Genomic DNA, 15965 nt, shown 5'->3' with positions numbered 1-15965 from the left:
TCAAAGCAAATCCTAAATTCAGGTACACCAACATATTCTATTTTTCCTGAATTTATTTATTTTAAAATTACAAATATAATATGTTACGCCGAAGTTATAAAATTGCCGAATTCATGAAATCAGAGCAACGCTGTTGCCAAAAACTTGAAATCTGCAACTTAAGAACAATAAGAACATAATAGTCATATATCATAATACTACCGATTTAACCGATTGCGTGAACTCATCTTAAAAAAATTATAAAATTTAATTCAATTTAAATGAATGTGTTAAATTCATGATCTTACATAAAATACTGGAAATATAATAAAATCTAATTGTACTATTAAATTGTGTTTACAAAATAGGAAAAAAAAAAAATCGAAAGTTACAAAAGTATATTATGTTTTAGGTTATAAATTATAATACGTATTTTTTTTTTAGAAAAATGGCGTTTATTGAGAATCTACAATCTGTACACTATAAATAGTATAAATAATAAGAAATATGATGTGGTAAAAAATATAACACTTTCGACTTTTAAGAACTTGAAGGATGACTTGCAGTCGAGTCTTCTTTTACAATGATTTATGGTACATTTATGAATAATATAAGAACATTTTATAAGTTGAGAAGATTTCTACACCAGTTGCGTTTGAAGCGTCTTGTGGATTTGTCTGGAAGTATCTTAAAGGCCAGTTGCGGGCTTGAGGGGGTTTTGGACGTTGTGGTTCATGAGGTAGGTATTTGCCATGGAACCGTTTGTAAAAATTAATGGCTGTGTCGTGGACTGTTTTGATTAGGAGGTCATAGCGGTCAGCGGAGTAGTTTATTCATTACATATCACGGAGCTTTGGCAATGATACGCAAATTGATTGGAATGCTTGGATCGTTTGAGTGTTTGATTTTTTAGCTGAGCCCCAAAGTACGATGCCGTAGGTCCATAAGGGTTGGAGGGAGACATTTGTATAAAAGGATTTTCTTTTGAATGTTGATGTTAGATCTTAGTAAGGACTAAGAATCTAAGTAGGTGAAGTCTACTATTAATTTTTTTTCATTTGTTCTTGAAATGAGGACCCCAAGGTAAGTTTTCTATCGAGCGTGAGGCCAAAATATTTGACATGCGTGCAATGAGGACAGTCGTGTGGTCGTAAGAAAACAGTAATATGTGATTAGATATTATGATTTAAGGTTATACATTTATAGGTAGGTAGTTATACATTTTATCAACGACAACCAAGGTGGCACGCCGAATTACACATCATGTCATTTTTATATATACTTTTATATTTATAATGTTTTGTGATTATTTCTTTAAACATAGTTGTCATATTCAAATATACATATTAGTAAAATCCCTTGTGGGTAGTCATTATAAAAATAAAAAAATATAAATTTCATTTCAGTGACTTTGAGAACATTTAAAAACAAATGGTGAAAAAATGGCTGCAAAACTCATAAAATATGTAAAAAGAATATTATAATTAATATAATGGTGATTGTATTTTCAAAACATTATATGACATCATAATTATTATCTTATTTATTTATACATAAAATGTATAATAGAGGAAATAACAACTAATATCACAATCAAACAGAAATATAACAATTTTAAGTGAGTATTCCTATTAAATCTTCAGAAATATATTTCCATGATCACCTTTGGTAATATCTGCTTCAATTTTTACAACAGTGTTTTTTTTAATTAATCCATTTTCATGTGCTTTAGCTAGTTGAGCTACTACAGACCTTTCCACTTCATGTTTAATCGACCTGGCACCATAATTCACATCATATGCACCAATTATAACATGTTCAACAGCACTATCCCATTCAATTTTTATATTATGTTTCTTTAAAGCCTGAAAAAAATGAGTTAAATAAAATTTGATCCAGATAGAAATTAATGTATACTACATCTGATTGAAAATTAGAAATTTGACCATTTTATGTATACATTAACCATAAATTAATAAGTAATTTCAACCATTAAATAAAATAATATGTCTCTGACCTAATTATAAGTGTAAGTTATAACCAGAAGAATATTTTTCTTCATTAAATTTTTTATTTTTATAATTTTCTACAAAATTATTATGAAAGTTGTCTTATCAAAAAAAATTATCTTCAGATAAAAACAGGGGTGGTTCAAAATGCTTATTATTAATATACTATATAGTAAATACATTTATATTAATAAATGATATATATTGTTCTAATCTTATTAATCATTTGAAATATTTAAAACATACCAATTCTTGCCAATATTGTAATTCTCTTTGAACAATAGTCTTCAATTCCATTTCTGAAAATGGTAGGAAATACACCACTTCATTAATACGTCCCAAAAATTCATCACGTTTGAAGTGTTGTTTTAAAATAGGTTTTACAATTTGATCTTTGAATTTTTTAGAGATAAATGTTACAACTTCTTTATGTTTTTCAGTTTTTTTATTAGATAGCCCTAAATTGAATAATTAATAAACAATATTAAATGTAGTAAAATTTAACAGTTAATATAAAAAAATAATAATATATGTATAAATTTCTCACAGTTATCTTCTACAAGTTTATTTTGACGTTCCTCATTTCTTAATTCTAAAGCATGGTCTGCAATTTCATTACTAGCTAAATTTGAAGTCATAACAAATATAGCATTTTTGCACACAATTGTCTTTCCTTTACCATCAGTTATACGACCCTATATAAAACAAGTTGCTTTAACAAGTATATCATACTTAAATTATTAATTTAAATATTCTTAATTCAGAAGATTATAACTTTGCAATAATTATTAATTCAATATAAAATAAAATCTATAAAAAATTAATAAACTCCTAAAAAGTGTAAATATATATATTTTGAATTTTAATTGTTTACAGTATGCGGAGACTCCAAAAGTAGGTAGTGCTCATATATTATTATCAACCATCTAAAATAAAGTTATTAGACTTTTTTTTTAAGCTTAATGTTCTTTTAATATGCATATAATAGAAAAATATAAGTTGCACACTACCTTACATAATTTTTGAGAGAGTAGTCATGGCAGGTTAACGTTCAAATTAAAATACAATCAAAAAGAAAAAAAAGAAATGAATAATATTATCGATAATAAATGATCACAAATTTTACTTAATAAATTGTAAATTGAACAATTGGTTTTTTAGTACACAATTATTATTAATTTATAATGATTTTTAATATATAATATTAGTCACTACACGTCTAAATGTTAAATTACATAAAGACTTTCAATAATAAAGTTTACCACAGTGAATTATCCTAATTTTTCAAATTTGTAATAAAAATATAATATAAAATTGATTTTGATAATCAAAGTATACTTATTGCAACACATGCCTATGAATGACATACAATAATACATTAAATAAACATTACTATTGTTTGTTTGTAAGACCACTAACATATTGTGATAAATAAGAAAGTAGATAAACAAATAGAAAAAAAACTAAAAATAATAACAGCATAATGGTTAGTTTAATAATTTATGCATATGAAGACGTAAAAATGTTTAGGACAATTTTAAATTGGAATAAAATAAAGGAATCTGAACGGTGAAAAAAATACCAAACTTAAGAGATATGAAATATACACTGGAACATAAAAAAAACTTGAATTTAATATTTAAAATCAATTCAAAATGTTATACTATATGAGTTAAATAGATGTTATTCTGAGATCTTGACCCCCAAGAATTATTCCGACACAAAAATATAATATAATAAAAAAATTTATACAAAAGGTATAAATAGTTGAAAAAACTTATAGTTATGAAGATATTAGGCTTAAGAAGATTAATTAAAAAGTTGATTTTAAATGGTAACCGGCCAAAAAAGCGAAAAATAAATAGCCAATTAAAAATATCAAAAATAAAAATAACAAAACTAAATTATAGCGAAAAATAATATATCAAATGTTTAGGGAAAAACTCTTGTTTTTATAGTAAATATTAAACAGAGAATAGGGAAAAATATAATCTTTATTAGTTTGTCATTACTATTGTGACTCGAGGTAACATCCGTTATCGCTTTTATCGTGAATAGTGTTGTACATCAAATACCTATACCAAATTTAAAACAAAAAGGATGCCATTTCTATTTTTCCCAATGTATTTGGCGTAAAATACAACAAATTCAACATATGGCCCAAAAATATATATCGGATTCCACATTTTCATTACAGATTTTTATTAGCATTAGCATATGTACCAGAAAATCATGTGATAGATGCGTTTGAAGAATTAATAGATTCACAATACTATACAGGTAACGAAAACATTTTACTACTACTTATTGACTACTTTGAAGACACCTGGGTAGGCCACCCAATGGGTCGAAGAAAAGGTCGTAGATTACCAAAGTATTAAATAAGTTTATGGAATTGTTATGAATCGGCAAGTACTTTATTGCCAAGAACTAACAATGCAGTAGAGGGTTGGCATAGAAGTTTCAGTTCATTACTTGGTTAGTTTTTTAAAATATTTTATTAAATTTATATTTTAATTCAATATAATGTATAATGTAATATTAACTATTTTAGGTGCATATCATCCAACATTATGGACATTTATCGATGTGTTGAAATATCAACAATATTTAGAGGATATTAAACAAGAACAGTTCATTGCTGGTGCCAAAAAACATCAAAAAAAAAAAAAAAAATATATAAAGATTGTTCAGAAAAAATACGTAATTTAACCTTATCTTACAATACTAACGACAATATTAATTATTTAAAAGGTATCGCTTATAACTTAACTCTACAAATGTAACTTTGATTTTGTGAATATTTTTTTATATTAGGTATATTTTTATACTTGTACTTATTACTTATATAATAATATTTTTTCGTTATTTTTGATTTCGTAATTATATAAACTTCGCTTTTATTTTATTTGCTATTTTTCTTTTCACTTTTATTTTTTCGATATTTTGGCATATAATCGTTTTAAATATGTAAGTTTTTAAAACTATAACTATACTTTATCCAGCAAGAAAAACACACCAATTTTAAACATTCCCACTTATACTATGCTATTGAAACTAGTTACTTCAGGGCAGGGTATCATGTGGGATACACAGAACAAATTTTTATCAGTCTAATGGCCACAGGATGTTCTCTTTTTGAACAGAGTATAGAATGAAAGAAACAAATTATAAGTAGACATTTAAAACATTATAACCAATGGTCTATATGTCTAGACTTACTTATTAAAAAAAAAAAAAAAAACAATACCATACTAAGGAAGATAAAGTTATTTAAATAAATTCATAACATAAAATAACCACACTTTACACACCTTAAGTGACATTACAATATTAAGATTTAGTAAATATTCATCATACCTCATCAAACAGCTGTAACAATATTGTCAATACGTCTGTATGAGCTTTTTCAACTTCATCAAACAATACTACAGCATTTGGATTTTTAGTTAACTGTTTTGTAAGGTAACCACCATCATCATATCCAATATACCCAGGTGGAGAGCCAATCATTTTGGCAACCTATTATACAAAAATCATTAATATAAATTATATTAATTTTAGTAATTTATATATTTTACAAACTTCGTGTTTTTCTTGGTACTCAGACATATCAAGTCTAATAAAACCATCTTTGTTGTTTTTGTGTAGATAGCTAGCAATCTGTTTAGCTAATTCTGTTTTACCAATACCAGATGAACCGAGGAACAAAAAAACTAATGGATGTTCATCATCCGTCCAACCATTTTCTTTACGTCTAATAGCTAATAAATAATTGAAGAATAATAATAAGCAATAGGTAGTAAATATAGATTTATTATTCATACAACCTGACGAGACAACATTAATAGCATTTTCTTGGCCAATAATTTTTTGTTTCAATCTCAATTCTAAAGGAAATTTTTTTCGTATTTCTGCTTCCTTTTTATTTTTAATAAGTTCAAACTGAAAAATTATTACTTTGAATTATTATTAAAATCCAAAAATATGATATAATAATAAATCTATCCAAAAACCAATTAATAGACAAAACAGTATCATTTACTTATTATATAAATAAATAGTAATAAAAAAATTAAAAAACTGCTTCTATTTATTAAATTGTTAAAGAATAAAACACTCGAGTGTAAGATAAAATCTTAAAAACATAATTTTAATCCACCACACATACAATACACTTAATCTAATTAACAATTTACTATAAATTAATAATTAAATATAAATTATTATTATACAATCACTAAGAGATAGTTTGTAAATGCCTATTAAATTTTCAGTTCTATTTTCTATTTAGGTACAAAAATATTAAAACTATTATACTAATAAATAATTTTTTACAAAAATATATTTATAAATCTTGATAAATTTATATTAATAAAGAGAAGATAAAGGACAAAAAATTCAAAGACATTAAAATTTAATTACTAGTAATTACTGATAAGCTCATGGCTAGTAAATACTTAATGATCTATTAGTGTACATAAGTTGGTGGTGATTTATTAGTATGATTAATAAAATATTTAATTACTTTATAGTTAGTATATTGCAATTAAATTACTACAATACATTAATAATAAAAGGATATAAGTCAAAAAACTTTTTTAAATAATTTGGTTTTTGGATAGCTTTACTAGACAATACATTAAAATATACATTGTTTTCATAATCAGCAAGTAGTTCATAAATTGTTAAGTCTGTAACCAAATCTATTGGTTTATGGCCAGACACAGATTTTAAATGAGGATCAGCACCATAATCCATTAGAACTTTCAATGATTCTGTATTATTTAATAATGCTGCATAATGAAAAGCAGTAAATCCTTGAAATGTTGCATTAACATTAAAATTATGCATAAAATGCTTCTCTCTTATTGATATAACTGAAACCAAAAAAATATTAAAATTTTATTACTAAGAATACAAATATATATGTGTATTTACCATCTGAAGGGTTAATATTTTGCTTTCGAGCAACATTTAAACAGTTTGAAAAACCATCACTTAAATCTGGATCTGCTCCAGATTTTAGTAAAACCTCTAAGTGTTCATACTTGTTATTTGATGCAGCCACATGTAATGGAGCCCAACCAAATAAATGGAGTTTATTAACTGCCTTTGGATTATCTTTTAAAAATCTGAAAATAATATTTTACTAAGAATATCAAGTTAAATTGTCAACATTTTTATGAATTAATTTTAATAATAAATAAATATAGTTACTTAGTTAATTCTTCTGCAGATCCTTGGTTTATCAAGTCAAATATATCTATAACAAATACAACTCATTAGCAATATAATTTTTGTTCCCAGACATAAGTTATTTAAAGTGTTTTTGAAGCACTAGTTAATTAAATTTAAACATTTAAATATGGTGAGCACATCTCAGCATTAAAAATGATGAAAATATTTATACTATTATTTATAACTTTTAAGTCAATGTTAGATTAATTATGACATTTTATTAACAAAATATACTACACAATTAATACTGTATTGGTTTGTTGTGAGATTAATGAAATAAAAAGATTCAAAATTCTAAATCAAAACAATTATAATTACTAATTACTCACTTTGACTATCGTATCCAGCATACACAAGTGAAATTGCTAACAACCATTTCCACGATGGAAATCTACTAGTATTAGTAGTATTAGTGTTGTGAATCAAAGATTTTCCAGTCACATGTATGTTTGTACAGTGGGCATTTGGATAATATTCATGTTTTATACACTGTACATTTAACTGCCTACATAATTTTGGCTGTACATGACATTTACTTCGTAAATACTTCAAGGTTAGATTTCTGTTGAAAATGTTACGGATGATCATTTTATTTAACTTCAATTAAAATACCAACTAAGATTTTATACATAGCAGCGACATAATCATGAACAAAGTTTAATATTCAGTAAAAGAATATATTAATTCAGATAACATATCAACAAAACTTAAAGACCCATTGTAACTTGAACTGTAAAGGCTCTTAAACCATCAAAAAATAATTGGTTTACGCAGTAAGTACAAAATAAGAGAAATTTTACTTAATTTCAATGAATTCAATAGCAATGTTATTTCATCTATACTCTAGTCTCTAATGATATATAATACTATATAATCTATAAACTGAGGAAATGTGAAATAGCATAGAAACATTAGAAACCATAGAATTATCAGAACTTCTCTCTAATCTTTATTCTTTATGCACAGTGCACAGATTACAAAATATAAAAATGAATATCAGATATGATTATTTCAACAGAATCCTGGAAAAATTAACGTTGATAAGAACTTAACCTCAACATAATTGTACCAACTTCTGAAATCTTAATAGTTAATAGTGAATATTATTGTTGTTTGTATTATTGCACTTCAGACTTCTTGTCATGTTTAACAATTATTTAATAGGTACTAATTTAATTTGATTGTATTCAAAATAAGATTTCCTATTTGTTATTTATATTTTACTTTACTATTTACATGCTACAACTTACAAGTAACACTATTCTGTTCTTATGAAATGCTTTTCCAGTAAATTCAAGTTTCACTTGCAATATTATGAACACATAACATATAAACCTCACGTATGTTGTTTTTGATAGATGAACCATGAATTCACTGAGAGAATCGTCCGTTTGTTAATGGAAGTGTCTACTTGTTTCGTTTGAAGTGTTTTCGTAACTAATTTAATTTAACGTTTTGTATCTTGGTGCGATTTTGTGCGAAAATATGGTCGAAGAAAATCGAACAGGTTTTGGGCAAGTGGACATCGTTGATGATGACAATATGATCCGGTTGCCGCGACAGCGTATTGTCGATATGTATAAAAACGCTATGTCGCGCGTTCGCGTTTTAGAAGCAAAGGCGAACGAAGGTACTATTTCTCATTGCGATTTGCAAAATGCATACAAAAATTACATTCTCTCATTTTTATTTACATACTTGATACGAAAAAGTGTTAAACAATTAATTTACATTTTACGGTTATTTATATGTAATATAAATTTATGACTTTGTTGTTATTCGATACTGACTGCAAATTAAGCTTTTTTCTCCAGACTGGGTATTTTACCTTTTAAAGGTAGGTCACTACAAATGTGTTTTTTGGGGAGTTCATGTTCGTAAGTAAAAAAACATGTTTGGTTTGTCTCAATCGATTTACAGTTGAGCACCTGTTAAATCTCATTTATACTTAATTGACGTGATTATTTTGATGTATACGATTTTTTCAGCGACAATGTGTATTAGATGTAACCTATTGTGTGATAAGAGAGAGCGAACAGACCAAGATTTTCACAAATTAGTTTTACGAGAAAAATGTTTACTTAGAAAATTGACCATTAAAGAACAAGAAATACAAGATTATGCTGTTAGTATTTGGCTATATTCTATTTATTAAAGTTATTAATTAAAAATATTTATTATTTATACATATACAGTTGATTTTTTAATGTGAATCAATTGATCAAGAAAAAATATTTTAATTATTATGATATTATATCAACCAATTTATTTATTATTATTACTTTATATTTGTTTTTACTGTGATTTATATAATTTTTTTAAGAATGTTGATTATAAAATAAGGTATGAATTTTTTTAGGCACAATTGACAGCCATGCGAAATTCTATTCAAAGCAATTCAATATCTTCACTAAAATGTTCATTACAAGATCCAGCAGTAAATCTTTTAATTCAAAAATTACGACAAGATCTATGTGCTACGAAAATTAGATTAGAAGAAACTCAGAGCGAACTGAATGCCTGGAAATTTACACCAGACAGGTTAGTTAAGTTCATCATCATTTAAAATTATGAAAAAAATTAAAAATAATTAAAACTTTGACAGTAATACTGGAAAAAGATTGATGGCAAAATGTCGTTTACTATACCAAGAAAATGAAGAACTTGGTAAAGTGGTAAATAGTGGCCGAGTAGCTAAGCTTGAAGGCGAATTAGCATTGCAGAAAAATTTAAGTGAAGAAGTTAAAAAATCACAGTCAGGTAAAACCTAAATAACAAATATGTTTTCTTTTATTTTACTTGTTTTCCTTATAAATTTTAGATTCTAAGTACAGATGAATATTTAGTTATACTATAATGTGTGTATGTTTTTATTTTTGTATCTGAAGATATATTTTTATAATAGAAAAAAATGCTTTAATTTTAAATTTTTGAAAGAGGTTTTTATATTAGTTTTAGTTTACATAATATAAACATGGAGGGTAGACATATACAAAACTGAGAATAATTTATGTAAAACTAGTTTTTAACAAAATCAATTTTATTATTTTTAACATGAGGTTCTTAGTAAGTTATTTTTTCAACAGTTAAACATTTTTTTTAAATACAGTTTTAATTTATACTTTAGGTCTTATAGATTGAACTATTTTAAAGAGTTAAGCATAAAAGAGAATTTAATTTTTGAGTTTAAGTTTCATATTTTAAATAATTTTGTAAAAATTTTAAAATATTTTTAAGTCATGTAGGCTCACAGGTCTTTGGTTAGATTCATCCTTTATTGTATACAATGATGATATACATTTATTTTATTTTTATTAGAGTTGGATGATTTTTTACAAGATTTGGATGAAGATGTAGAAGGAATGCAAAGTACTATATACTTCTTACAGAATGAACTTCAGAAATGTAAAGCTTCTGTTCAAAGTACTAACAATTCTGCAAACGATGAAAAAAATCCAAAATCTGTTCTTAATGGTATTAAAAAAGATGATATTAGTACAACAGTGATGTCTGTAAAACCAAAAATTGAAATACAAACTCAACTGGTCAAAAATCTAACTAAACCTGATAATAAGTCCAGTAAAACTAACAAACCAAAAGATTCTAAACAATTAACTGATGATCAAAGTAAAAAATCTAAAGCTAAAAAAATACGACCATCAATAGCAGAAGGTACAAATCAAAACGAGCAACCCCCTAAAGTACATAAAAGTAAACACAAATCAGATGGAAGTAAAAACGAAGAAAAACGAAAGAAGTCTGAAAAAAGGCCTCATAGTAAAGGTGAAGTGGTACATAAAAAGTCAAAAAGTGAGCTTCCCAAAAATGTTGAAGTTAATACTCCTGTAGATGTAGTTAATGGACTTCCAAACGGTTCATAAATATTGTTAATTTAATGTTATATTTTTTTTTATCAATAATGGATGTTGATAAAAACTACCTATTGAATTATTTTTCGATGTTATTTTTTTTTATATTTAGGTTTGAATAAATAATTTAAAAAAAGATATTTTTATTGAAATATAATAAAAAAAATTTTATACCTTAATGCTTAGATCAAAATTTTACATTTTGACAGGAACTGTTAAAATTACAATGATGTGATTCTTTTCTTATTATAATTTTGATTTTAGTTTAGAGTTGATGGTTTGCTTAAAATTAATCATGGTATTAACAAAACAGGTCTCTTTACATGTTAAATGAATGAAACAAATGTAGAAAAAATAGCTACTGATCAATATTTTTTAATATTTTTTTTTAAGTGCTATTATAAAAGTTTTTATCATATTTTATATTTACCGGTTAAACTCTTAGATTCAATGTAATCAATAAAAAAATATAATATTTTGATAACAACTTTTTTTTTCGTGTAATTAAAAGATTTAAAGGTTAGTCTTTTCTACGGCAATATAAAAAAAAGTTGATTGATTTATATGCTGGACTTTTTACAACATGAAAATTTAATTTTTTTAATAAGTCATACTTAAGTTATTTATATTTTACAATACTTTAATTAATAGAAATATTTATTGGAATTCTTTTTACTTCATCTAGTCTTAATAAGAACACACCTTACGTTTAATTTATACTGGTATAAATGTTAAAAAAACTGAAGTTTTCTACCTCAAGTTTACATAACAATTTGAATTATTATTTTTCAAAGTATAAAATATTTTATGGAAAAAAACTATTTGATAAAGTAACTTGTTTATTTACACTATTATTGAAAAATTATAGAATACTAGGGGTTGGCAACCTTTTTAACCACGCAGGCCATTTTTTTTCAATTGTTCATCAAGGGCCACATTAAAAAAAAAATTACGTATTATGATAAAATATTTATAATTGTATTGCTATTATGAAATGGTTAGATTAGATTTTATTTATAAAGGAAAAAGAATTATATAATATTGAAAATTATATGAAAAATGTTACTGAACAAAAGTAAAATACAAAAATTAACCACTTTTGTGCGGGCCATCAAAAATTGCTTTGCGGGCCATGGGTTGCCGACCCCTGGACTACACATTTGTATTATATAGCATCTAAGACTTAATACTTAACATAAAAATAAAATTAATTAATACTTTTTAGTTTTTACATACTATTTTCTTGAGTTTATGGTTTAAATTAAACATGGATGGTAATCTACTAAAAATCAAAATGAAATGTATGAATGTTAAAGTAATTATTCTAATTACTACAATTTTTTGGATTTAAGTTGACATTAGGTTCCTTTATTGAGTTTATTGGATGGCCGCCTTTCTCATATCATTCATATTAACACTTGTGTAAATCATTATGAACCATATGCATAGTCATTCTAAGTAGCTTCTAAATGATTTTAAATGACATAAAAGAATTACCATAACTTTACATTACATAATTATAGGACATGCATAAAATTCAAAGTTGTCATCATATTTGCTTATTATGCTCCACTACTTTAAACTGTAAAATCTTCAAATAATAAAAAAAGCTGTCGATTTGGACAAATTTTGTTTGGTACTTTGGTATTGGACATTGGTGTAAACGTATGTACTATGTTGTATAGTCATAGATTAAACATACTGTTGATTAGTATATGTTTAACCTATGGTATAGTAAATAGTTAGAACGTATTATGAAAGATATCTTCTTCTAAGGCTGTGAAGCATATTAAACATAATATATTAAAACTATTTATATTTCTTTTAATATGCCATGCCATGAATGATATTAAATTAATAAATAACCTAAGTATCAATCATTCAAATAATTATTTTGTATTCTTTTTATTGTCAATTGTCATTATCTATGAGATTTATTATCAACCGGTTTATTACAATGTACACGTGATAAATGATAATAACAAAGTAACAATTTTATCACAAAATATAAAAAATCTGCTAAAGAAGACGCAGAAACGTGGGCAACTGGACTGGTATAGTAGTATCAATATACTGTTTATTATTCAGCAAGTTCATTATAGTATATTAATATCTACACGTAATTAACTATAAGTAACCAAAAAGATTTTACTTTATTTAGCAATTAATCGTTTACTTTTTTTTGTGCTAAACATTTTAGTTTCTTTCATACGTTCTATTTAACACGAAAAATGCCGACAGTCAATATTAAAAGGGATTTGCTTTTTGAGGCTTTAGGAACGACTTACAGTAATTATTTTAAATTCATCCAATGATTGATATTTTAAGTGTATTTTCTTTTATAGCCGATGAAGAGTTTGACAACTTGTGCATTTCGTATGGATTGGAGCTTGATGAAGTGGTGAGTGTTTTTTAATCGTTATTCAAATGCATATATTTTACGAAAAGATAAAATTTAGACCTCAGAAAAGCAAATGGTATCCAAGGAACAAAGCGAGTCTAAATCTGAAGGTGCTTCTGATGATACAATTTATAGAATTGACATACCAGCCAACCGTTATGATTTGTTATGTCTAGAAGGATTAGTGGATGCATTACTTGTATTCCAAAATAAGTAAACCCAAAAACTATCTAATTACTCAATATCATGAATTACTTAACATTTTATATAAATCATTTTAGGATGGAATTACCACAATATAAAGTCATTCAGTCAAAAAAACCATTAAAAGTACTTGTTAAATCAAATGTGAGTACAATTTTACTATGAATATAGGAGTTGATTTAAATGAGATATTACATTTTGCTATTATTTTGGTATGTGCTTTTAGTTTTTATATTAAATCTATTTATTTGTTAATGTAGACTAAAGAAATTCGGCCTTATGTTGTCGCAGCTGTGTTGAGAGATGTAACTTTCAATTCAGCAAGATATGCCAGTTTTATAGATTTGCAAGACAAACTACATCAGAATATTTGTAGAAAGCGTTCACTTGTTGCTATTGGTACTCATGATTTAGATACAATTCAAGGACCATTCATTTATGATGCTTTGCCGCCAGAAGACATAAAATTCAAAGCATTGAATCAAACAGAAGTTCATAGTGCTACAGAATTAATGGATATTTATTCAGTTAATAAAAAATTTTAAAAGCTACTAAAAATTTGATGTTTAATCGACTTTTTTCCTTTAGACACATGCTCAATTGAAACAATATTTGAGTATAATTAAAGATAGCAGCGTGTATCCAGTCATTACAGATAGTAATGGAGTAGTACTATCGATGCCTCCAATTATTAATGGTCATCATTCTAGGATTACTTTAGACACCAAAAATATCTTTATTGAGTGTACTGCAACTGATTTAAAGAAAGTATGTTTATGTTTTGATTCATTGTTATTATTGTAAACTTGATTATTTTGGTTATTGTTTAGGCCAATATTGTTTTGGACACAGTTTTGTGTATGTTCAGTAAATACTGTTCAAATAAGTATACAGCAGAAAGGTGTGAAGTTGTGTACCCAGATGGAGCAGTCAAATTGTACCCAGAACTGAAATATCGCAAAGAAACAGTGATACGAAAGAAAGTGAATTCATATTTAGGGATCAGGTATTGCAGATTTTATAATACAATATAGAGAATGCTTTCTTAAAGAAATAATTTTTAGTGAAAATTTAGATAGTCTATCATCTGCTTTATCATCCATGTGTTTAAAATCAACTGTTTTGAAAGAATCGGATGTGGTTGTTGTTGAAGTGCCACCAACTAGACATGACATTATTCATGCGTGTGACTTGTATGAAGATGTAGCTATTGCCTATGGTTATAACAATATACCCAAAACATTACCCAAAACAACAACAGTAGGCTCTCAACTACCTATAAATTCTCTGTCTGATAAGATTAGAAATGAAATAGCATATTGTGGTTTCAATGAAGTACTAACGTTTTCCTTAGTAAGTTTGTAGGTGATTATTTTGTTATAAACACTAATTATTATCATGGTTTATTATTATTTAAGTGTTCAAAAGATGATGTGTCAACAAAACTCCGGAAACCATTTGATGCTCAACGTACAGTACGTATAAGTAATCCGAAAACATTGGAATTCCAAGTAGCACGTACTAATATTCTATCTGGGCTCTTGAAAACTACCTCAGCTAATAAAAAAATGCCTTTACCTATGAAATTATTTGAAGTAACAGATGTGGTATTTAAAGATGTAGCCAGTGGTAAGTAATTGCATACAAGGTTTAAAAGGTTAATTTACTAACATTTTATCATTATAGAAGTCGGGGCTCGTAATGAAAGACATATTTGCGCCATATATTATGGTAAAACTCCAGGATTTGAAATTATCCATGGCCTTATGGATCGAATAATGCAAATGTTAAATATAAAATTTTCTACTGAGAAAGGCAATACCTATCAAATTAAAGCTACTAATGGTAAGAACATTTAATAATATTATATCAAGTGTCCATATAGCATAATGTATTTTTATTTCAGATGAAACTTACTTCCCTGGTCGTTGTGCACAAATAATATATCAAGAGAATGTCATTGGATTGATGGGTGTTTTGCATCCGGAAGTGATTACTGCCTATGAACTAACCATGCCATGTTCAGCATTTGAAATAAATCTTGAACCATTTTTGTAAAAATAATAAATAAAATATTTAAATTTTTCACATTGGTTTTCTTTTAGTTATTTTTAATCAATGAGCTTGTTTCTAGTAAACATTAATGATTTAGGTATAATTGTTTATAAAAAAAAATTAAGACAAAAATTATTCTATTTCAGTATTAATCCAAAAAACAAAACATTGTATTGTCAATTTTTTTCTAAGGTTTAATTTATTTTT

The 15965-nt window shown here is 25.9% G+C and overlaps 3 protein-coding genes across 9 annotated transcripts; 2 read left to right on the top strand and 1 right to left on the bottom strand.

Moving 5' to 3' along the window:
- Window positions 1–1478: 1478 nt before the first annotated feature.
- LOC112604117 (caseinolytic peptidase B protein homolog) lies at window positions 1479–8184 on the bottom strand. Its single transcript, XM_025352993.1, has 10 exons — window positions 7559–8184; window positions 7209–7254; window positions 6930–7123; window positions 6642–6868; window positions 5819–5933; window positions 5574–5752; window positions 5349–5510; window positions 2536–2683; window positions 2235–2446; window positions 1479–1844 (listed from the first exon to the last, which is right to left on the bottom strand). The coding sequence occupies exons 1-10, from the start codon at window positions 7815–7817 to the stop codon at window positions 1611–1613; spliced, it is 1776 nt and encodes a 591-aa protein (XP_025208778.1). The 5' UTR covers window positions 7818–8184; the 3' UTR covers window positions 1479–1610.
- A 194-nt stretch (window positions 8185–8378) lies between these two features.
- LOC112604118 (pre-mRNA-splicing regulator female-lethal(2)D-like) lies at window positions 8379–11181 on the top strand. 4 transcript variants are annotated; one of them, XM_025352996.1, is made up of 6 exons: window positions 8379–8393; window positions 8588–8859; window positions 9218–9354; window positions 9589–9770; window positions 9835–9989; window positions 10548–11181. In XM_025352996.1, the coding sequence occupies exons 2-6, from the start codon at window positions 8715–8717 to the stop codon at window positions 11108–11110; spliced, it is 1182 nt and encodes a 393-aa protein (XP_025208781.1). In that variant the 5' UTR covers window positions 8379–8393; window positions 8588–8714; the 3' UTR covers window positions 11111–11181. The 4 variants fall into 4 exon arrangements, with proteins under 4 accessions (XP_025208781.1, XP_025208780.1, XP_025208783.1 ...); XM_025352995.1 differs by lacking the exon at window positions 8379–8393 and adding an exon at window positions 8400–8516; XM_025352998.1 differs by lacking the exon at window positions 8379–8393 and having other exon boundaries at window positions 8766–9066.
- Window positions 11182–13102: 1921 nt separating this feature from the next.
- LOC112604355 (phenylalanine--tRNA ligase beta subunit) lies at window positions 13103–15791 on the top strand. 4 transcript variants are annotated; one of them, XM_025353339.1, is made up of 12 exons: window positions 13103–13231; window positions 13299–13387; window positions 13444–13499; window positions 13558–13712; window positions 13781–13847; window positions 13964–14230; window positions 14292–14471; window positions 14534–14709; window positions 14768–15056; window positions 15122–15332; window positions 15390–15548; window positions 15610–15791. In XM_025353339.1, exons 2-12 carry the CDS (start codon window positions 13330–13332, stop codon window positions 15759–15761), a joined length of 1770 nt encoding a protein of 589 aa, XP_025209124.1. In that variant the 5' UTR covers window positions 13103–13231; window positions 13299–13329; the 3' UTR covers window positions 15762–15791. The 4 variants fall into 4 exon arrangements, with proteins under 4 accessions (XP_025209124.1, XP_025209123.1, XP_025209126.1 ...); XM_025353338.1 differs by having other exon boundaries at window positions 13109–13217; XM_025353341.1 differs by having other exon boundaries at window positions 13134–13152.
- Window positions 15792–15965: the final 174 nt, after the last annotated feature.

The sequence above is a fragment of the Melanaphis sacchari genome, unplaced genomic scaffold (genome assembly GCF_002803265.2).
Source record: "Melanaphis sacchari strain LSU unplaced genomic scaffold, SCAv2.0 Contig11_pilon_pilon, whole genome shotgun sequence".
Classification (NCBI taxonomy): domain Eukaryota; kingdom Metazoa; phylum Arthropoda; class Insecta; order Hemiptera; family Aphididae; genus Melanaphis; species Melanaphis sacchari.
This window is presented reverse-complemented; position numbering and strand designations above follow the sequence as displayed.